Genomic DNA, 22,720 nt, shown 5'->3' with positions numbered 1-22,720 from the left:
TGCAAAGGGGCACCTGCAGGCCAGTGCCAAGCCACGCTCAGTTCCCCCCTCAGCTTCCCTCCCATGCTCGTCAGTGCCCAAAGTTCAGTAGGGGCTGAGGCAGCAAGGGGCTGGCATGTCAGTGCTGTCCTGAGCATATGGACACCTGGCCAGGTTGTGACAGTGCCTGGGATTGACCTCAGCTTTGCTCCAAGATCAGAGCAGGTGCCGCTAATGGGTGGGGGGAGCTTCCGTGGCCCCTGAGAGTACAGAGATGCCTGGGTCCGCAGCCATGGCTGGGTAGCTGTAGCTACACCCAGGAGGGTGGGGCTCCTGCCTTCTCCCAGCCCCTAAGAGTACAGGGATGCCCAGGTCTGCATCTATGGCTTAGGAAACCGCAGCTGTGCCCAGGAGGGTAGGGCTCCTGCCTGCTCCTGGCCCCCAAGAGCACAGGCATACCTGGGTCAGCAGCCACAGCTTGGGCAGCTGCAGCTACGCCCAGGAGGGTGAGGCTCTTGCCCTGCCAACTCAGAAGGGGGAAGGACTTCTGCCTGTTCCTGGCTCCTGCCAGCTCCATGGAGCGCACAGCCCCAGCCACGCTTCCCCCACTGCAGCCGAGATGGGCCACCACTGCCATCAGTAGTATTGCAGAATTGCAAGTTCAGGATAGATGGTTACAAAGGCTGGTCTTTACACTTCAGCTTCATGTTTGATCTTTGAAAAATCTTCCAGTATAAAGAAGAAGTCAAATTTCTAAGGAAGCACACTGAAAACTCACTTTAACTCTTCACATAAAGGAGGGTTTGATATAAGACTTTTGTATTTTAGATCCCATCCAAGAGGATTTAGTCATTTTGTAATATCATTTAACCTTTTTTTTCCATTTTACTCTAAGATACGGAGACAGTTAGCATTTGTGGTTAAGATTGTGGGTTATGAAGTCAGACTGCCTGGTTTCAAAGTGAAGTTACATCATTAATCTCTGTATGCCTTAGTTTCCTTTTCTCAAAAAGGGAGATAATAGTTACTTCATACAATTATTTTGGGATTTAAATCAGATAATCCATGTAAAGAGCCCATGATATGAGCACACCTCATTTTATTGTCCTTCACTTATTGTACTTCACAGATATTTTGTTTTTTACAAATTGAAGGTTTATGTCAACCATGCTTTAAACAAGTGTGTTAGTGCTGTTTTTCCAACAGCATGTGCTTACTTCTTGTCTCTGTTCACGTTTTGGGATTCTCACAATATTTCACTTTTTTCTTTGTTTTTGATGGAGTCACACCCTGTTGCCCAGGTTGGAGTCCAGTGGTGCAGTCTCAGCTCACTGCAACCTCCACCTCCTGGGTTCAAGCAATCTCCTGTCTCAGCCTCCTAAGTAGCTGGGATTACAGGCACATACCACCACACCCAGCTAATTTTTTTTTGTATTTTTAGTAGACATGGGTTCACCGTGTGGGCCAGGCTGATCTTGATCTCCTGGCCTCAAATGATCTGCCTACCTCGGCCTTCTGAAGTTCTGGGATTACAGGTGGGAGCTACCACACCCGGACAACTTTTTCATTGTTATTGTGTCTGTTATGGTGATCTGTGATCAGTGATTTCCTTTTTTATGAAATAGAGACAGGGTCTTGCCATGTTGCCCAGGCAAGTCTGTCAGTGCTACTTTCCCAACAGAATGTGCTCCCTTCATGTCTCTATGTCACATTTTTGTAATTCTCACAGTATTTCAGACTTTTCCATTATTTTTATATCTGTTATTGTGACCAGCAATCTTTGATATTACTATTGCAATTGTTTTGAGGCAACACAAATCATGCTCTTTATAAGAGAGCGAACTTAATTGATGAATGTTATATGTATACTGACTGCTCCACCGGCCATTTCCCATTTCTCACCCCCTCTTTTGGCCTCCTATCCTCTGAGACTCAACAATGTTGAAATTAGATTAGTCAATAACCCTACAATGATCTGTAAGTGTTCAAGTGAAAGGAAGAGTCATAAGTCTTTTGCTTTAAATCAAAAGCTAGAAATGATCAAACTTAACGAGGGAGGCATGTCAAAAGATGAGATAGGCCTCTTGTGCCAGTCAGTCAAGTTATGAAACAAAGGAAAAAGTTCTTGAAAGTTATTACAAGTGCTACTCCAATGAACACACAAATAATAAGAAAGCAAAATAGACTTGTTGCTGAGTGGAGAAAGTTTTAGTGGTCTGGGTAGAAGATGAAACCAGCTACAACATTCCCTTAAGACAAAGTCTAATCCAGAGCAAGACCCTAACTCCCATTCTATGAAGCTGAGAGAAGTGAGGAAGCTGCAGAAGAAAAGTTGGAAGGTAGCAGAGGTTGGTTCATGAGGTTTAAAGAAAGAAGCTGTTTCCATAACATAAAAGTGCAAGGTGAAGCAGCAATTGCTGATTTAGAAGCTGTGGCAAGTTATCCAGAAGATCTAGTTAAGATCATTGATGAATGTGGCTACACTAAATGACAGATCTTCCATGTAGATGAAATAGCCTTCTATTGGTAGAAGATGCCATCTAGGACTTTCAGGAATGCTAGAGAGATGTCAATGCCTGGCTTGAAAGCTTCAAAGGACAGGCTGACTCTCCTCTTAGGAGTTAATGCAGCTGGTGACTTGAAGTTGAAGCCAATGCTTATTTACCATTCTGAAAATTCTAGAGCCCTTAAGAATTATGCTGAATCCACTCTGCCTGTGCCCTATAAATGAAACAACAAAGCCTGGATGACAACACATCTGTTTACAGCATGGTTTACTGACTATTTTAAGCCACTGTTGAGATCTACTACTCAAAAAAAAAAAGATTCCTTTCAAAATATTACCACTCCTTGACAAAGCACCTGGTCAGACAAGAGCTTGGATGGAGATGTTCCAGAAGATTATGTTGTTTTCATGCCTGCTAACACAACAGCCATTCTGCTGTCCATGGATCGAGGAGTAATTTCAACTTTCAAGTCTTATTATTATGAGAAATACATTTCATAAGACTACAGCTGCCATATATAGTAATTTCTCTGAGGGATCTTGGCAAAGTACATTGACAACCTTCTGGAAAGGATTCACCATTCCAAATGCCGTTAAGAACATGCATGATTCATGGGAAGAGATCAAAATATCAACATTAACAGAAATTTGTAAGAAATTGATTTCAACCCTCATAGATGACTTTGAGGAAAGGGTTCAAGACCTCAGTGGAGGAAGGAGCTGCAGATATGGTAGAAACAGCAGGACAACTAAAATTAGAAGTGGAGCCTGAAGATGTGACTGAATTGCTGCAATCTCATGATAAAACTTAAAGAGATGAGGAGTTGCTTCTTAAGGATGAGCAACAGAAGTGACTTCTTTATATGCAATCTACTCCTGGTGAAGATGCTATGAATATCGTTGAAATGACTGACCACGAAGGATTTTAGAATATTACATAAACTTAATTGGTAGAGCAGTGGCAGGTATTGAGATAATTGACTCCAATTTTGAAAGACATTCTGTTGTGGGTGAAACGCTATCTAACAGCATCGCATGCTACCAAGAAATCTTTCATGAAAGGAAGAGCCAGTCCATTGATATGGCAAACTGCATCTTTGTCTTATTTTAAGAAATAGCGGCTGGCTGCGTTGGCTCCCACCTGTAATCCCAGCACTCTGGGAGGCCGAGGTGGGTGGATCACCTGCGGTCAGGAGTTCGAGACCAGCCTGGCCAACATGGTGAAACCCCATCTCTACTAAAAATACAAAAAGTAGCCGGGCATGATGGTGCCCACCTGTAGTCCCAGCTACTAGGGAAGGTAAGGCAGGAGGATCGCTTGAACCCGGGAGGCAGAGGTTACAGTGAGCTGAGATCATACCACTGCACTGCAACCTGGGCAACAGAGCAAGACCCTGTCTCAAAAAAAAAAAAAAGAAAGAAAAGAAAAAAAGGAGGAAGGAAATTGCCACAGCCATGCCAACCTTCCATAATTACACCCTGATCAGTTAGCACCCTGATTATAACTACCACCATGATCAGTCAGCAGCCATCAACATTGATGGAGGCAAGACCCTTCACCAGCAAAAAAGATTATAGCTTGCCAAAGGCTCAGATGATCATTAGCATTTTTTAACATATAAGGTGTATACATTGTCTTTGTGGGGGTTTTCGGTTTTGATTTTTTTTTTTTCTTTTTTTGAGACAGAGTCTCACTCTGTTGCCCAGGCTGGAATGCACTGGTGCTACCTTGGCTCACTGCAACCTCCACCTCCCAAGTTCAAGCAATTCTCCTGCCTCAGCCTCCTGAGTAGCTGGGATTACAGGTGCCCGCCACCATGCCTGGCTAATTTTTGTATTTTTAGTAGAGACAGAGTTTCATCATGTTGGCCAGGCTGGCTCGAACTCCTGACCTCAGGTGATCCACCCACCTCCGCCTCCCAGAGTGCTGGGATTACAGGTGTGAGTCACTGCACCAGCCATGTACATTGTTTTTTAGACAATTCTTTTGAACAGTTAATAGACTAGAGTATAATGTAAATTTATAGACTTTTATCTGCACTGGGAAATCAAAAAGTTTGTGTGGCTTACTTTATTGTGATATTCACTTCATTGCAGTGGTCTGGAACTAAACCCACAATATCTCTAAGGTATGCCTGTAATGCCTAACATAGGAAAGTCTCAACAGATGTTAGCTATTATTATTGTATAAGATTGTTTTATTTATGATATAAGATGTAATCTTAGACTATCATATACCATAATGAGATAAAATATTCAATTTCTGGGGACCCTTACCTCTTTCCCTGCAAGATTTTTTTTATTGGGATGTCCTCAATAGAGGTGGCTTAATTCCACAACTAGTGAATTTAGTTATCCTTGCCCCTTTAATATTTGCATCTCTTCATATCTAGAATCGGCACAATTATAATGAGAAATCAAGCAAAACATTTTTTTGCATAAAGAGAGGAAGGCAGAATGTGAGATGGCGTTGACATCTGTGCCTCTGCCCTGGGCCAAAAAGCAGAGTGGGTATTTGCTGCTGATTCGGCACCCCATCTGCTGCCTTCTCTGGTGGTTACATCCCTCTTCCCTTCTCCCTCCGTGTGGAGCCCCAGGGATGATGAAGTCAGGGAGAGAAGGATGGAATGTAATGCATCAGAGGAGAAAAACAGGACAGAGGTTCAGTGAAAGACAACGGAATGAGGAGCCCCATTCTGCAGATGACCCAGTAGGATAAATGCTGTCTTCTCTGCCAATGGCAGTTTTACAAGTGTTTGAAGGACTGTGTGAAGGTTAAAAAACACTAGCCTGTTTTAGTGAATCTCTGTTTTTCTACTTGAGAGCTTTTCTGACGTCTGACTCAAGAATTTACTAAACTTGGTTTCATTAAACTCTTTTTAAACCTCTTTTGTTTTTTTAACTCTTAGCTCAGGCCTTCAGAATAGGTCGTTTGTTTTTACCAGGAGTGCTCCAACTTTTGAATACATCCGTTGTTTCTCTTTTCCTATAGCATATAACTCACTCCACTTGCCAATTAATTTACAAACCTAACTCCTACTAAAGCAGCTTCTTATTTTAAGGTAACATTGTCTACCCAATCTGAGAGGTAGAAATCTGACTTTCTACAACATGGTAATCTTAGAACCACTCATTTAAAGTTTAAAATGCAAAGCATCGCACACTCAAAGTCTATAATGTTGTGATTTAACTCTTTAATTAATTTTGGTTAAGACCTAAGTAGTTAAGACCTAAGCAATAGAGTGATGAGTGCCCCAGAAAGGCATGGATTGAGACCTAAGCAATAGAGTGATGAGTGCCCCAGAAAGGCATGGATTGAGTAAACAAAAGTAAGCAATTGGAAGGAGGAGCTAGGGAGAAATTGCTTGTTTAATGGATCTCTTCATTTTTAATGGAAAATTCTTTAAAAATACTTCTGCTTTCAAAGCTTAAGGCTTGTTTTTAGCTTAGACTGATTGTATTTTTCAGTTCTGATTTTCTGATGATTGTTCCAACTTTGTCTACAATTCAAAGGAATGAAATTACTACTGTAATATAGAGTATTTGGGGGTTATTTTTCACACTGTTCAGCTGCTGTGTTTTATTTTCACTTGACTATGAGGTTATTCTAACCCCTCATTCAGAGGAACGGTTGAGTCTGATTCTGCCTTAAGTTTTCGTGACTCTTAATAATTATTCATTGCATATGTACTTTTCATTCAGCTCTTTAAAAAAATTCTCTGTGTTTGCTTTCTAGACTGATTTTGCACGATTTAGCGGAACAAATGTGGAAACTGACTTTGTAGAGGTGCCATCGCAAATGCTTGAAAATTGGGTGTGGGACGTCGATTCCCTCCGAAGATTGTCAAAACATTATAAAGATGGAAGCCCTATTTCAGACGATCTGCTTGAAAAACTTGTTGCTTCTAGGCTGGTCAACACAGGTATGACTTCTAATTTTAAAAAGGAAAATAAATTAGAATCTCTTAATGCAGAATTGCTGTCACCTTCTTCTGTAGAACTTATTTTCATTTTAAATGGTATCCCAACCGTGCTAGCATGAGGAGTGAAGAACATTAAATATATTGGAATAGGAAACCCCGGAATTTTGTCTGAGGCAAAAAACCACATCTCCTTTTAAATCTTAAGTAGAATGAGATGTCCTGCTCCCATTTTGTGAGTACTACTGGAATCTGTTTTTGGAATCTACAATCTTGTGATAATAAAACACACAGTTCTCTCTTCTTCAAAACATGCCCAAACATTCTTATGTTATTAGGTCTTCTGACCCTGCGCCAGATTGTTTTGAGCAAAGTTGATCAGTCTCTTCATACCAACACATCGCTGGATGCTGCAAGTGAATATGCCAAATACTGCTCAGAAATATTAGGAGTTGCAGCTACTCCAGGTATGTAACTACTATGAATTGAGTTCATTTCTCTGTGAAGCACAGGGCGTTCTAACACTGCAGGGGAGATGGAGTTTGTCAGAAAGATTACCTAATTGTTTCTGATTTCTGTAATCAGGCCATGACTTTCAGATAAGCATACTATGTCCTTATGAGTTATCCCGTCCAAATGCGCTTGAAGGAAAGGTGGCTCCAGATCTGCAGCATTTTAGTGTAATCAGGCGTGAGCAGTTGGCCTCCGCCCCAGAGCTGGGAGAGCCATTCGTGTTGGCAGCACACTCTCAGCTCCTCCCTCCCTGTATGCATCATGACTTCCCTGTGATTTTCAGGAAGAAATTGGCAGAAGGGGAACTTTTTAAGTTTTTTTTCCTTTACATATAGTATTTTGTTTATTTTTTCCATCCCCTCAAGCATTTATCCTTTGTGTTACATACAGTCCACTTGCACTCTTTTAGTTATTTTTAAATGTACAATTAAATTATTATTGACTATAGTCATCCTGTTATGCTATCAAGAAGGTGCATTTTCAGGCCTGGCATGGTGGCTCACACCTGTAATCCCAGCACTTTGGGAGGCTGAGGCAGGAAGATCACTTGAGCTCGGGAGTTCGAGACCAGCCTAGGCAACATGGCAAAACCCGTCTCTACCAAAATACAAAAATTAGCCAGGTGTGGTGGTGTATACCTACAGTCCTAGCTACCCAGGGGGCTGAGTTGAGAGGATCACCTGAGCCTGGGGAGGTTAAGCCTGCAGCGAGCCATGATTGCACCACTGCACTCCAGCCTGGGTGACACAGTGAGACCCTGTCTCAAAAAAAATAAAGGGTATTTGGGGGGAGAAGCATGAACTTCACCTTGTTTCTGATTCTGAGATCAGTTAAAGCATTTGACTAGCAGTTTGTAATCTGAGATTTATGGAACTCATGCATGGGCGTGTTTATATTTGTAGGTGTATGTTTTAAGCCAATATATAGTTGTGCTTTTATATGTAGTTGGTAAGGTGGATTTTTTTTCACCAAGGAAATTGTTATTAAAATGAGTCAGCCACATTTATAGAGAGAATAAAGATAAGAATGGTCCGTTGATTCATTCTAGGCTCCCCACATAGTAAGCCATAGTGCACCTTTGTGTAACAAGCCTTTGTGTCGCAATTACATTTTTAAATGTACAATTAAATTATTATTGACTATAGCCATCCTGTTATGCTATCAAGAAGGGACATTTTTAGGCCTGGCATGGTGGCTCATGCCTGTAATCCAGCATTTTGGGAGGCTGAGGCAGGAAGATCACTTGAGCTCAGGATTTTTGACAAAATCCTATATGAAGTAGCCCTACAGGTAGATTGAATTGGTGAAAAGTTCTTTTTCAGGCAAGGCACGGTGACTCACGCCTGTAATCCCAACACTTTGGGAGACCGAGGCAGGCAGATAGATCACTTGAGGTCAGAAGTTTGAGACCAGCCTGACCAAAGTGGTGAAACCCTATATCTACTAAAAATACGAAAATTAGCCGGCGTGGTGGCATGCACCTGTAATCCGAGCTACTCAGGAGGCTGAGGCAGGAGAATCCCTTGAACCTGGGATGCTGAGGTTGCATTGAGCCGAGATCTCACCACTGTACTCCAGCTTGGGCAACAGAGTGAAACTCTGTCTCAAAAAAAAGTTCTTTTTCAGTAATTATCAACCTAAAATAAGTGCAATTCTAAGACATTTTAGATATAAAGAGGTGTGGCAAAGAGTAGGGTTAATATTATTTTTCAAAACACATACATGTTTAAGAGATAAGAAAGGACTGATTTCAGTTCTAAAACACTGAGCTATCTGGTGGGTGTGGACAAAGCCGCTGAAACTATCCTTAGGCATTCCAGAGCTTGGGGCCGAAACCAGCTCTGAGGTTGAGCCATTGACAGATGTTTATAAACATCTTGGCCAAGAGGACACATCAGCCCAAGGAGTACTAGAGGTGAGATCATGTCATTCATTCTCTCCTCCCACAGCTGGGCTCCTCAGAGGGAAACCTTAGCTAGCTGTTAACCTGATCATTAACGTTTGCTATCACATTGATTGAAATGTATCTTTTTTTAAAGGCACAAATATGCCAGCTACCTTTGGACATTTGGCAGGGGGATACGATGGCCAATATTATGGATATCTTTGGAGTGAAGTATTTTCCATGGATATGTTTTACAGCTGTTTTAAAAAAGAAGGGATAATGAATCCGGAGGTATAGTATTATTTTTCTCCTTTTATTAATTTTGTAGTTGCTCCCTCCCCTTTAACTCCTAGTGTAAGATATTGGTCACATCTAGATTTTACTGTAAGAGGCTTGGTAACAGCTTTTACCTCTGAGGCCCTGCATCTTTCAAATCATCATACATCATTAAGTTGCGTATACAAGTGATTAATTCTATAGCTTAAAAAAAACGAGTATATTTTCTTGCTTATTAACATTCTGATATATTACATAATTAAAAATTCAAAGCTTTGTTTATGGATTTGAGAATCTGTAGCTGCTAGTTTTGACATGTACCATACAACATTTTAGTTTTATAGGAGGTTGGGAAAGAAAGGTAAACTCCTTCCTGATGTAAATGGTTTCCCTGTGTTTTGATATTCTCTACACACTTTGTGCACTTTCTGTGGGAGACGCCCTTTTTCTGTGGCTGGCATGCCCCACCCACTACATAGTTTGTGACCTTTGTCACAAAGTTGCTTCATTAACCTGAGCCATTACTTTCTGTATGCAGTGAATTGACTGCCAGGTAGCTGCCAGACAAACCTTCCTGATTTACAGCCCCCAATCTCCATTCTCATTGAAGTCTCATCCATCAGATTATTTCCAAGGCTGATGCATTTTCCAATGTATGTTTTTAAATTCTTTGATTCAGAAATTAGAAGAACAAATTATCAAAATCAGGCTGTATGTACTGATTTCAACCAATAGATTTTTTCTCCAAATGTTTTTTCTAGATTGCATAGTACCTTATACATATATATTGAAATACATTGATGTGATTTAGATCACCATTCCCTCCCCATCTTCCTCCTGAAATAACACCTCCAAGGTACCCATACTTCATTATTTTGAAGCATTTCATCTCCCATCCCACCCCACCCAATCTGTTAAGTCCTTGTAATTCTTTTTCCATTACCGGGCCAACCCATTTACAAAGGTCAACTGCTGACTATTGTTCTCACAGACATACCTATTCCTGCATGACCTTCAACCAGGACCCATCCCTTAATGCCTCCACCATAGAGATAGTGCCCTTAGGATTCAAAGTGTTCTGGGGAAGATTGTATGACTCCACTGACATGCCCAACTGCAAAGTCATGCATGTAGCCTGAACTGGACCCCAGTGTTCTCTGTGGTCCAACTCCATTCCCCTTATTGATTTCCCTCCAAGTCCCCACCACCTCTCTCCTCTGTCAGCAGATGATCTCTCCTCTTTATTAAGAAAATTAAGATCATTGAAGCTGGCTGCAGTGGCTCACACCTGTAATCCCAGAACTTTGGGAGGCTGAGGTGGGAGGATCGCTCAAGTCCAGGAATTTGAAACCAACCTATTTGATATAGCAAGACCTCATCTCTACAAAAAATAAACAGAATTAGCCAGGTGTGGTGGTAGAAGCCTATAGCCCCAGCTACTCTGGAAGCTGAGATGGGAGAGTTGCTTGAGCCTAGGAGAGGTGGAAGCTGCAGTGAGCCGAGATCATGCCACTACACTCCAGCCTGAATGACAGAGTGAGATTATCTCAAAAAAAAAAAAAAAAAAAAAAATCATTGAGAATGAGTACCTTCATCTTTCTTTCTGTGTACTTCAATACTTGTCTTATTTTCTCCTGTCTCAGAGGAGATGTCTCTAGCTCCAGGAGTTCCTGGTAAGAGTTCCTGGTTTGCTGTCTTGGAAAAAAAACTTGCTACTGACTCTGATAACCCCAATCAGTGCTACTACTCTGTTCTTTTCGCAGCCTAATTTCTTGGTATAAGAAGTCTTTGCAAACCTCTCTTTCCTTGCTTTTGCCCCAACCAACAGAAATGGAAAGTTACCCTTCCTCCGTAGTTACCACTGATGACCCAGTTACCAACTCCAAAGGCCCTCGTCCTTCTTCTTTACCTCCTGCTGCTTGTTATTCCTCTGTCTGTTCACAGCCCTCAGCTGGGCAATCAAACCCTTCTTTACTTCCCAGTACTCCCTGTGTGTTAGACAAGTTTATGTGTTCCCTTAGGTCTCTCCACCTTCACAAATTAATTTGTTCTATTTCGTTCACCTAAAATATATGCCTCCTTCATCTGTGCATCTCAAAAATTCCAGCAGTCTTAATTGAAGGTCTCACTCACATAACCGCATGTTCAAGAAGTCTTTGAGATTATCCAAAACCAAAAGTGATCTTTACATCCTTTGAACATATGAGTGGACTTGGAGGAGTGGACCAAGCCTTCCCCGTCACCTCCTCAGTGCTGCCACTATGTGACCATATACCCAGTACCTTCTCTCATTACCTTTTCTCTTCTCTTTTGGAGAACTGTCCCCAAAACAAACAGAAATTAAAAATCCAAAGATAAAAATAAAAAATGGAAAATAGACTAGTTTTTAAAGAAAAAAACAAAAAAAAGTGGTCTTGGGCATGGAAGAAGGGCTTCAATAAGCTTTTACTATGTCTGGAATATTTAATGTAACTATTACCAAGTGAAAAAACATCATATTATAAAATATTTTATACCATACAATACAAATGTTGATTTTAAAGTGTGTTTTTAAAAAAAGCACATCAAAATGTCAATGATTATCTTTGGGGATAAGTTTATGAGTGATTATTAATTTTTTCTGTATTTTTCCTAGAGCTTTTCCTTATTTTTACATAGTACATAGATTATTTTAGAAGCCAGAAACAATGTTTCAAAGAGAAAAAAGTCTAACTAGGTAAAGGTACAGTTATGACGTCTTACTGGCAATCATTGGTGAGGCTTCCTGGCGTAAGTGTACACTGCCTCTGCCAGCCAAGCTTCGCCATCACCTCCTCTGTGCTTGCCCTTATGTGACCATATACCCAGAACCCTCTATCATTACCTTTTCTCTTCCAGCTGTCAAGGTAGCAGCCAAATTACTGATCCCTGTGGTTCCAAGGAACTTGCAAGTGTAATAGAAGCAATTCCTGCATTGTCTTCTCTATACTTCCTCTTATACTCAGGCTTCACAGTTTGGCAGGCAGCCATAATACTCTTATTTAGACAAAGGTGCTGGGTTGAACTTAGAGAAAGCATCATCCCAACAACTTGGAGTTAAAACTTGTGATGTTGAAAACAATTTTCAGTGTTACTAAAATTCTGGATTCAGCAGTGCTGTTATTATTAGATGTCTTATGCCATAAGGCTGGTGTTAATTCCTTCCTTTACACTTTTTCCTTTCCTTTCAAATGCTCTGAGTATCATGGCACTTCCTGATCCTCTGCTGTCACAGCAATAATGGACCTGGCTCCAAAAGCCAAGAAGAATCCCTTGGCCCCTCACCCTCACACCCTTTGCAGATACTAAAAGATGATTTTTAAACAAACATTTTGTTCCCTCCTACAATATACTATTTGGGGTTTTTTGTTGGTGGCGGAGGGGGAGGTGTTCTTTAAAAAAAAACCCACAAATATTTGCTCTAAAATAACACTTGCCTTACAAAATACAGGTACCCAGTTATTAAAAATTAATGCTTTGGGACAACAATCCTAGTCTCCAAAAAACTTAGATCATTATTATAGCTATGTGTGATGAAGAGAAAAAGAAGTTCTTTTGTTGTCCCAAAGCATTAATTTTTGGTAACTGGGTACTTGTATTTTGTAATGTGAGTGTTACTTTAGAGCGAACATTTATTTTAAAAAGAAAAGAGGAAGAAGAACTCCCCCCACAAAAACAATGTATACCACGGAATACAGTGCAGCCAAGAAAAAGAACAAGATCTGAACCCAGAAGGCAGAGGTTGCAGTGAGCCGAGATTGCACCATTGCACTCCAGCCTGGGCAACAAGAGTGAAACTCATCTCAAAAAATAAAAATAAAAAGAACAAGATCATGTCCTTTGTAGGGACATGGATGGAGCTGGAGGCCATTACCCTTAGCAAACTAACACAGGAATCAAAAACCAAATACCGCATGTTCTCACTTACAAGTGGGAGCTAAATGATGCGAACACATGGACACGTAGAGGAGAACAGCACACACTGGGGCCTTTTGGAGAAGGTGAAAGATGGGAGGAAGGAGAGGATCAGGAAAAATAGTTTGGTACTAGCTTTCATACCTGGATAATGAAATAATCTGTATGGCAAACCCGTGTGACACAAGTTTACCTATGTAACAAACCTGTACTCGTACCCCGAACGTAAAAGTTAAAAAAAAAAAAAAAGAAACAGAAAAATACTTCTTCAGACCAGTACACCATACATTACTTATTTTGTGCCACAACCACAGAGTATTATTAGCCAACACTGAGAAAGATGGCATTATCTTGAGTTGTTCCAAACTCAGTGCATTTGCTTTAGTTTCACATGTCAGTGAGTGGTGGCTTCAGATACATAGACAGGATAAAAATATGAATTTTTATGGTATAAAGGAATACTTCATTTGATCTGAAGTCATGGGAATCAGAGCAATCAAAATATATCCTGCAGACTTTGTTGTCTCACCCTCCCTAATGTGTGTGTGGGTCATTCTGAGAAGATAGCGGGATGGCCCTTCAAAGCGTCAGTGCCTTCTATTGTTAGTCCCCAGGCACTAGAGAGGCTGGGAGCTGAGAAACCACATGTTGTTGATGTTATTGGTTATGCAATAGAGAAGACTGTGTCCAGGCCTTCCTTCTCTCTGTAACCTCCTGCCATCCTACAAACCCCAGGGTCTGCTCTGGGGACCATTTCAGATCTTGGCAAGCAGAACTATAGAAAGTAGCAGTAGAATATTTTAGGGTATAGTTTTCATTCTGTTTTGAGGGCCTCTATCAAAGTATAATAACTGGCTACTTACCTATAATAGCCTAAAACTTTGCTACCTCTGGTTTTATCTGTAGTTTTTTAAATATTGTTCTTCATAGTAAATAGACATCACATCTTAACTGTTTAATTACTTTGTTATATATTACCTAAAGTACTTTTTTCTCAGTGAACATGAAGTTGTCTCATTGTCAGACATACTTTTCACTTTTCTAACTGTTCTGCTAAATAATTATGGAATGGAACTGCTTGGGATTAATGCTTTTCCAGGAAGCTCTCAAAGGTCTTTAGGGTCACCAAATGTGAATTCAGAATCCAGCAGCTAATCATAGGTTGAAATAATGGGGGCATTTTAACCAAGGCCATTTCTTTTTATAAGGCAACTTCATTGTGGGAAAATTTTCTAAGAGGTAATAGACATTGTGAATTCAAAGGCAATTATATTGTTAAGCTACTATTATCTTCCTCCTCTTTTGCATTTGAAGAAATTGCTAAGCTTTGTTTCTTCCATCAGAGGAGAAGAAATATGAACAAGTATCACTTCTGAAAGAAATACTGAGAAAGTCAAGAGAGTTAAGTGTAACTATATTTCAGTCTGTAATGCCATAAGGAAGGAGCTACATCTTACATAAAATAATAGCCACAAAAACATGAAGAGTCTTGGTTAAACATGACAAAGAATCACTTGATAGAGAATCTATAATATAAAGCTAAGGATCCCAGTGCTTGAAACAGAATCTTAGGCCCAATTCTTCCTGTAATGTGTTGCTAAAAGAGAATATGAAATTTCCTCTCCAGAAGGTTTTTACAAATGGCTTTAATTCTCTTCTCTGTCTCAGCTCTCCTGATGTACCACCCAACAGCTGATTTTTCTTATAACTGAACCTTTTCTAGTAGCCTCAGGTTTCGCCTGACTTGAGGGACAAAGGAAGGAATTCGAATTGATTTCCAACCTACTTCTTGAATATTTACAAGGCCAGGCCTTCTAAATCTTGAATCCCAACCAGCTGGAAGCAGTTCATCTTCCTTTGTGCTCTTAACAGCCCTTCTTTGTTTGCTCTTAGTACCCCAATAATCTGCCTGGTTAGTTGTCTATTTCTTTATCTTCCCTGATAGATCATAAGACGCGTGTAAAAGGAACTATTTTATTCAGCGTTGGGTTCCCTTCTCTGCTTCACAACTATTTAATTTAATTAATGTTTTACATATTTGTGCCTCTTTGGACCTGACGGTTTTCTCCATCCGCTTCCACTTCTCTACCCCCCCATACATACTCCTACCCAGTGTGTTTTTTCCTTTGGATCTCCTCCCTCCCCATAAATAAAGGTTTACCCTTCTATCCTCACAAATCAGTAAGGTTTCCAGAAGGCCTCTTCTAATCAGGCAACAATTCCTACTACTGTTCTTGTCTCCATCTCTCAGTCAGCACCAGTTTTTTTCTCTCCCTCCTTTGTTGTTGTCAAAGCAATTCTATTTTTAATTTTTGTCCATTCAAGATCTCCCCACCCTCACAGAAAACAAAAGGTGTGCTCTTGGGAGGGAGTTATGGACTATGGAAGGAGAGGTTTCAAAGTCCAGCTTTAGAGCAGGCTGGTGAGCTTGTCAGGTGCCTGATCGTCATCCCCCGTCCTTGGCTGGTCGCTCTCTGCCCTGATGACTGCCGCTCAGTGTAGGAAGGAGACAGCTCTGGCTGCACTCCCCAGAGTCATCCATGCTGGGAAGGATGGAGGAGGGGTGGAAAGTTAGTGAGAGCCTGCATGTGCTGCTGCAGAGATGCCCAAGATAGCAGGAGACCCAATCTGTTTCCCATTTATATATTCTCATTGCTGATAGATGATGGACATGCTTCATTTAGGTAATTATTATTGCTATTAAAATATTACCTGAAAGGGTGCATATTATTGAGTGAAATGAGTGCCTAAGTGCCTTATCTCTCCCACTTAATATTTCACTGAATTATGTATTCTATTTCTTACTAATAGAGAAAATGAAGTTCCTTATGCCTTTCTTTAGCTTTATTAGGAGATAGAACTAATTTTGAGGAAATGCTACACCAGGAATGCATTTGTTTCCCTGAACTGTATATAAGTAACTGAGCTGGGGCAGTGTGAAAGGAAAGAGAGGAGAGGGGAGGAGGAAAGGGGATGGGAGGAGGAGAGGTTTGTTGATTACCACTCTATGCCAGATATTATGCTAGAGAGCGAACAGAATACTGAAATCACCTCCTCCAACTGCCCAGAAACTGAGTGAGGTAGGCATATTCCCATTTGACAGATGAGGAAATCAAGGCCCCAGGTCACATAGCTAAGGATTGAGCCAAGATTCAAACCTGGGCCTGAGTCTAGAGTTCCTGATCTTGCTTCAGAAATTGTCACTGTTAGAGAAGACTTGCATAGCTGCCAAAAGATACATGCTAATCTTCTAGGATTAAAAAAGCCACAGAGGTGGATGACACTGGTTTTCCTCCATAGGAAAGCTCTAGTTTTTACTGTATGCAGATCTTCCTGAAGGATGTTTCTAATATGAAAAATTTTAGCAGTTGTCTTAGAGCTTCTTTTCTTGATTTCCTCACAGTTACAGTTTCTTTATAAACAAAGTATTAATAGAACAACTTAGGGCAAAGACTCCCTCCACCTGTGGCATATGTCTCCCAGACCATGTTCTCTCACACAAAAGAGCCTGGTACCCCCCGAAACACAAAAATTCACTTAACTATTTTTTTTCCTAAGAAAAGCAAGATCCTGTTACCAAAATGACTCTTAAACTCTTCTCAAAACTTCATTGCAAAGGAAATGAAACTATTAAAAGACCATTGCTCTGTAATTCAGGAAATTGAATCAACTTGTTTGGAGCCATAGGCAGAGGAAGATTTGAGCTGTACTGAGCCACATATTGTGAGACTAAACAGTGCCCTGCTCTGAAATGATTTTACCATTCATGAGCTGTCTCTTTATAACACCATGGAGCTCCTCAAATGCTTCCTTTTCTTTACTACCTAAAATTACAGTTCTCTGCACAAAATGAAAATACTTTTATCAGATGTTCACATTTGGAGTGATTTTTTAAAACTTTCATTTCAATTTTCCTTAATGTTTCTATACTTGTCAAATGCGTATGTCTTTTTAATAAATGAAAGATACATGATACATACATCTTGAGCTTGAAGAATTTCTGCAGACGAAATATTGATGACTGAGACTGGATGATAGGTTTGTGAGAGCTCATTATACTGTTGTCTCTACTATTAGTGTGTATTTTAAGTTTTTCATAATAAAATATTTAAAATATTTTTGTAATTCTGCAGAAAAATTTAACTCACATTGTCTGCGTTCTTCCTGTACTGCTCTACCCAGAGAGCACAGTCTTTCCATGCTCCTCCCACTAATTTAACACTAGTCAAATTTTGGCATTTTGAGCAAAGAAAGGAAGGGAAGGGAGGTAAACTGTGGTTGGGCTCAAGAGCCATGATATGCTCCTTCTTAGCTTAATTAAAATCCATGACAAGCACAGCCATCACTCACATTTTAGATTCTAGATTGCTGCTGTAGTAGTCATGAATTGCTGCAGAACAGGCAAGAAATGACATGTTTTTTTTGTTTGTTTGTTTGTTTTCCCGAAAGCTAATTGAAGGCTGGGCACAGTAGCTCACACCTGTAATCCCAGCACTTTGGGAGGCCGAGGCAGGCAGATCACTTGAGGCCAAGAGTTAGAGACCAGCCTGGCCAACATCGCAAAACCCCATCTTTACTAAAAACACAAAAAATTAGCCAGGTGTGGTGGTGTGCTCCTGTAATCTCACTTACTCGGAGGCTGAGGCATAAGAATTACTTGACCCTGGGAGGCAGAGGTTGCAGTAAGCCTAAACTGTGCCACTGCACTCCACCCTGGGCGACAGAATGAGACTCTGTCTCAAAAAAAAAAAAAAGAAAGAAAAGGAAAGGCAGAGGCAGCGGCAGGGGCAGGAATGGGGGGCGGAAAGGGAAGGGAGCTAATTGAATCTAGCTTCAAGCCCTTGTCATCAGTTTTGGGAAGTTCGGTATCAGTGACCGAGTGCCTTCTCTTAAGAAAATTGATTTAAAACTTGTAAATAAGGCAACAAGACTGCTGTGTACCTTTTTAATATCATACTAGAACACTGTGTAACAAACCTTCCTAAAGACTATTTTATGCTCTGGGCCCTAGACCTGTCCAGTATGGTAGCCACGTGTGGCTGTTGAGCGCTTGAAATGAGGCTAAGTACAACTGAAGAACTGAATTGAGATGTACCATAAGTATAAAAAACACGTTGGATTTTCAGCACTTAGAACAACAGCAACAAAAGTCTCCATAATGTGTATATTGACACGTGTTGAAATGATACTATTGTGGATATAGTGGTTTAAAATAGTAAAATTAATTTTACCTATTTGTTTCTTTAACTTTAAAAAAATGTGGTTAGTAGAAAGTTTAAAGTTACATATGTGCTTCATATTATGTTTCTGTTGGACAGTGCAGCCCTACAGTTTCTGAGAAGGTAACTTTGCCTAGTTATTTACTCCTGATTTAGAGTCCAGACTGTGAAGTTACATGTTGGCCTATAGATGATTAATAAGCTGCAAATGATTTCTATTTATAGCCAAAAGGTAACCCCAAAAGTTTGTGTTCTTATGGTCCTAGGACATAAATCGTTTTGTGTCTGACTTGGTAGATTTCATCCATGTTTTATTTTCCTTAAAAGTTTGACTAAATTTACCTCTGATGGTTGTACCAGTCAAAATCTTGTTATACGACAGCTGGAAATTCTCTAGCTCCTCTTGTACTAAGTCCTTCTGATCAAGTGATATAATGGATATAAATTTAAGTGTTACTCTGTGAATTGTTTATTATGTGTATATTTGGAATTATGCTTCTGAATTGTCTTGCCTTGTTTCCTTAAAAGGACAGTGAAAGGGAAGTGAAAATATTGAACAATGCTGATACTGAATAACAACTATTTTCTTTCACTCTATCTGCTCCTGTGTTTGTGTAAATAAAAGTAGAGGAACTGTGACGTTTTAAAATTCCAGACCTCCATCCCCAAAGAAAACTTTCCAAAGGTCCTCATTCTCAGCATCGGACCCACAAAAATGTCTTGCCCTCCCCTGCGGGGCACGTGCAGCCCTTCTTCTCTCATCCATAAGGAAGAGGGTTCTGTTGTTGTTGTTTTGAATGAGCCCATCATAAAAGCAGCAGAAACCATTTGACAGTAGCCATGCTACTGTTTCTGAGTACCCAGAAGGCTATTTGTAGCCTTCTTGAACACTTGCTTTCTAAGCCTTTTGAAATCACGAGAGATAGCATAGCAAATAGGAACCTGTTGTATATTCCATTTGGCTATATTTTGTTTGTTTGTTCATGTTGTCAGCTCACTGCTTAGAATCTAAGGAGACAAGACCATAATAAAGGACAGTGTAGAAGACCTGAAGTTTTAAGCTCCAAATCTCTTAGCTACCAAAATAAATAAATACTACAGAGCTGTTTGTGAGCAAGAGAAAACATCTAGACAGAGTAAGGCTAAAGTCCTTTTTCCTTCACCCCTACCCTCTCCTCTTTTGCATCTAGAGATTTGGAAAATTGCTAGAACCATGAATTATTAGGTATGATGTTTTATTTTATTAGGTTGGAATGAAATACAGAAACCTAATCCTGAAACCTGGGGGATCTCTGGACGGCATGGACATGCTCCACAATTTCTTGAAACGTGAGCCAAACCAAAAAGCGTTCCTAATGAGTAGAGGCCTGCATGCTTCGTGAACTGGGGATCTTTGGTAGCCGTCCATGTCTGGAGGACAAGTCGACATCACCATGTGTTACTGGCCTGGAAACTGAAGGGAGTTTTGCAAGTGAAAATTTAGATTTCTATTGACATCCTTTTGTTTTCTAATTTTAAAAATTATAAAGATGTAAATGGAATTATAAATACTGTGAACTAAGAAAAGACCCACTAGAAAGTAATTGTACTATAAAATTTCATAAAACTGGATTTGATTTCTTTTTATGAAAGTTTCATATGAATGTAACTTGATTTTTTACTATTATAATCTAGATAATATGATATAAGAGGGCTAAGAATTTTTAAATTGAATCATATACATGATATAATTTGATCCTTCTTGTATCTTGAAGTTTTGTACTTGGGATTTCTGGACTGATAAATGAATCATCACATTCTTCTGGTAAATATTTTCTTGGAGCTCTGTGTCAACTTTGATCCTTTGTCTCCCAGGAAGGTGTGACCTCTCCTTTGCCTGCATACCTCAAGGCCAGGGGAATATGCCTCAGTGATGCATTTATCTTTGTATATCAGGCCGCATGATTCCCAACTTTCTGCCACACTTAAATTACGTTCCTCCATTTCAGTTTTGTCTTTTCTGTCTAAAGTTCAGTCAAAGAGTATCAAAAAATTATGTTTCAGCTAGACTGGTGTAATGTATAAGTTTTTGTATCTTGTATTAGAGGATTTCGTAGCTTGTATTAGAGGCTCATTTCCACCTCAGCATACAAGATTGTTAGTCTTTTGGCATGTGTGCCAATTAGAATACTAAAGCAAGTCCAAGCACATTTTTCTCTTCTCATGTTTCTAATAAGTGTTAGGGACTTTGCCTCTTTTACTTACCACGTCCCCAAAAGTGTCAGGTAGACATGTCACAAATGGCTCTGTAGAGAGCCATGGGAAGAGAGAGGAGGTGGATGTGGAACATAAAGGGTTCAGAAACTCCAGAAGAGGAGTGGGTTTTGGACAGAAGCATTTGAGGACAGCTGCTCCAAAGCCTTATGTGTATGATGAAACTTAACCACGGGGAAGAGACTCTTCAGTAGCCTGTTCTATCTGGTGATTTTTATTTTAAGTGAACCTTTGGATCTATCTTTAACTCTCTTTATTGTGAGTCTAAATTCCAATTCTGCAGCAGATCAGTAAACTCACAGTATTTTTCCTGTGGAAATCTATTCAATAAGGAAACCAAGACAGGATAATAAAAATAAAAATAAAAAAAAAACTTTGAATTCCCCTGCCTAGGTCTTCCAGTTGTTTTCCAGTGCATACCTCAGGTATGACTTTGCTAGCCGGGGACAAAATTAGCACCTTCCGATTCTCTAGTCCAAATGAACTTTGTGCTAAATAAAAAATTATTATACTACATAATAAAATTACAGACAGCAGGAAATGCAAGAGCTAGGAGATTCCTAGATTATATCTGCCAAGCAAATACCTTAAACATCCACCTGAAATCCTACTACCCCCTCTTCTGAGATAATTTGCCCAGCCCTTCTCTTCCCCACACTCACTCAATGTCACCCCCCTCTAATCCCCAAAACTGTTTTTGTGGTCTTTGTAGCCTATACTAGTTTTCTCACATCTTTCCCCCTAGACTTTTCTGTTTTCCAGTTTCAGACAAAAAAACTCTTCAGCTTTTTCCAGTGTGTCTCCTTAACAGTAACTTTACCACTTGAAATCTTATTTCATAGAAAAACTAAATTGGTGTGGAAAGGCTGCACACAATAAAGTTATATTATTATCCATGAAAATGAACTCATATTTCTTTCATACTTTAACGTTAAAACCGAAATGCATGAGAGCAAAAGCACCATGGTGTTCTTTCTATTTAGGGCCTACCTCTAATATTTAAAATCTACCAAAGAGCAGTCACAAAATTAAAACTCAGCCTGGGCGCAGTGGCTCATGCCTGTAGTCCCAGCACTTTGGGAGGCCAAGGCAGGAGGATCACCTGAGGTCAGAGTTCAAGACCAGCATGGCCAACATGGTGAAACCCTGTCTCTACAAAAATACAAAAAGCTGGGCATGATGTTGGGTTCCTGTAGTCCCAGCTACTTAGGAGGCTGAGGCAGGAGAATAGCTTGAACCTGGGAGGTGGAGGTTGCAGTGAGCTGAGATCATGCCATTGCACTCCAGCCTGGACGACAGAGTGAGATTCAGTCTCAAAAAAAGTTAATACTCAAAGAATTATCTAGCATAATTTAAAAGAAAGGACTTTTTAAAAATTCTCTAGCATAATTCAAAAGAAAGGACTTAACTTTTTTTTTTAGTGTGGTCATCCGTCTAGTTGTTCTTTTTTTCCAGATCAGAGCAGAGAATATCACTGACATGCTTGAAATGGTGGATAACTATGTAAATTGTAATTGGACAAATGTACACTTTAGATTTATGGACTGAGCCACATATAATAAGGTCTCTCCTGGTAATTGATCCAGGGGATTTAGGCCTCTTTCGGGTTTTTTGTTTTTTTTTTTTTTTTAAGGCATTGTTATGTTGTGAAGGATAAAATCTTCAACATCTTATGCTAATGGATAGTAGGCATGATCCTAAAGGTTTAGTTTTATGATGCTGCAGAGAAGAGAAATGTCTTGACGTTTTGCCACCTGATATAGACTTTGTCCCCCTCTAGTATAAATGTTGCATGTTACCTAAACAACTAAAAATTGCCTTGAGTTATCACCTGAGCTACTTATGCCAAGGTCTTGCCTTTCTAAAGCTAATAAGGTGAGAGGTGGATATCTGTAGCTCTTCGGATGAAAAATTGCATTGTGGGAGATACCAAAATTGAGGAAATAGCTCTTCAAAGAAAAATTACTGATATGATCATTGTCCTTGTAAATGCCTTAAGTAGCAGGCAGTGACTCAATTTTCTACTTTACCATTTTACCTTTAGCTTTTATGTATGAATTATAGGTCTGTGGAGATTCTGCCTCCCCACTAGGCCAGTGTGTGTTTACCATTTATTCATTTTCTATCACACACAGGTGGATTAAAATTTACATTAAAATTTACATTAAAATACCATCTTACTTCAGGCTGCTATAACAAAATATCAGACTGGGTGGCTTCAAAAGCAGACATTTCT

General features: G+C 39.9%; 1 protein-coding gene across 1 annotated transcript in view; it reads left to right on the top strand.

Moving 5' to 3' along the window:
• NLN (neurolysin) overlaps positions 1-21,386 on the top strand; it is a 100,200-nt gene extending 78,814 nt beyond the window's left edge. The window contains exons 10-13 of the mRNA XM_001163138.8: positions 6,222-6,408; positions 6,744-6,872; positions 8,958-9,094; positions 19,479-21,386. Coding sequence (XP_001163138.2) covers positions 6,222-6,408; positions 6,744-6,872; positions 8,958-9,094; positions 19,479-19,613 — 588 coding nt within the window. The 3' untranslated portion in view covers positions 19,614-21,386. The remainder of the gene's footprint in view (positions 1-6,221; positions 6,409-6,743; positions 6,873-8,957; positions 9,095-19,478) is intronic.
• The last annotated feature ends 1,334 nt before the right edge of the window (positions 21,387-22,720 follow it).

The sequence above is a fragment of the Pan troglodytes genome, chromosome 4, assembly GCF_028858775.2.
Source record: "Pan troglodytes isolate AG18354 chromosome 4, NHGRI_mPanTro3-v2.0_pri, whole genome shotgun sequence".
Lineage (NCBI taxonomy): Eukaryota > Metazoa > Chordata > Mammalia > Primates > Hominidae > Pan > Pan troglodytes.
Note: the sequence above shows the minus strand (reverse complement) of the source record. Positions and strands in the feature narration are given on the sequence as shown.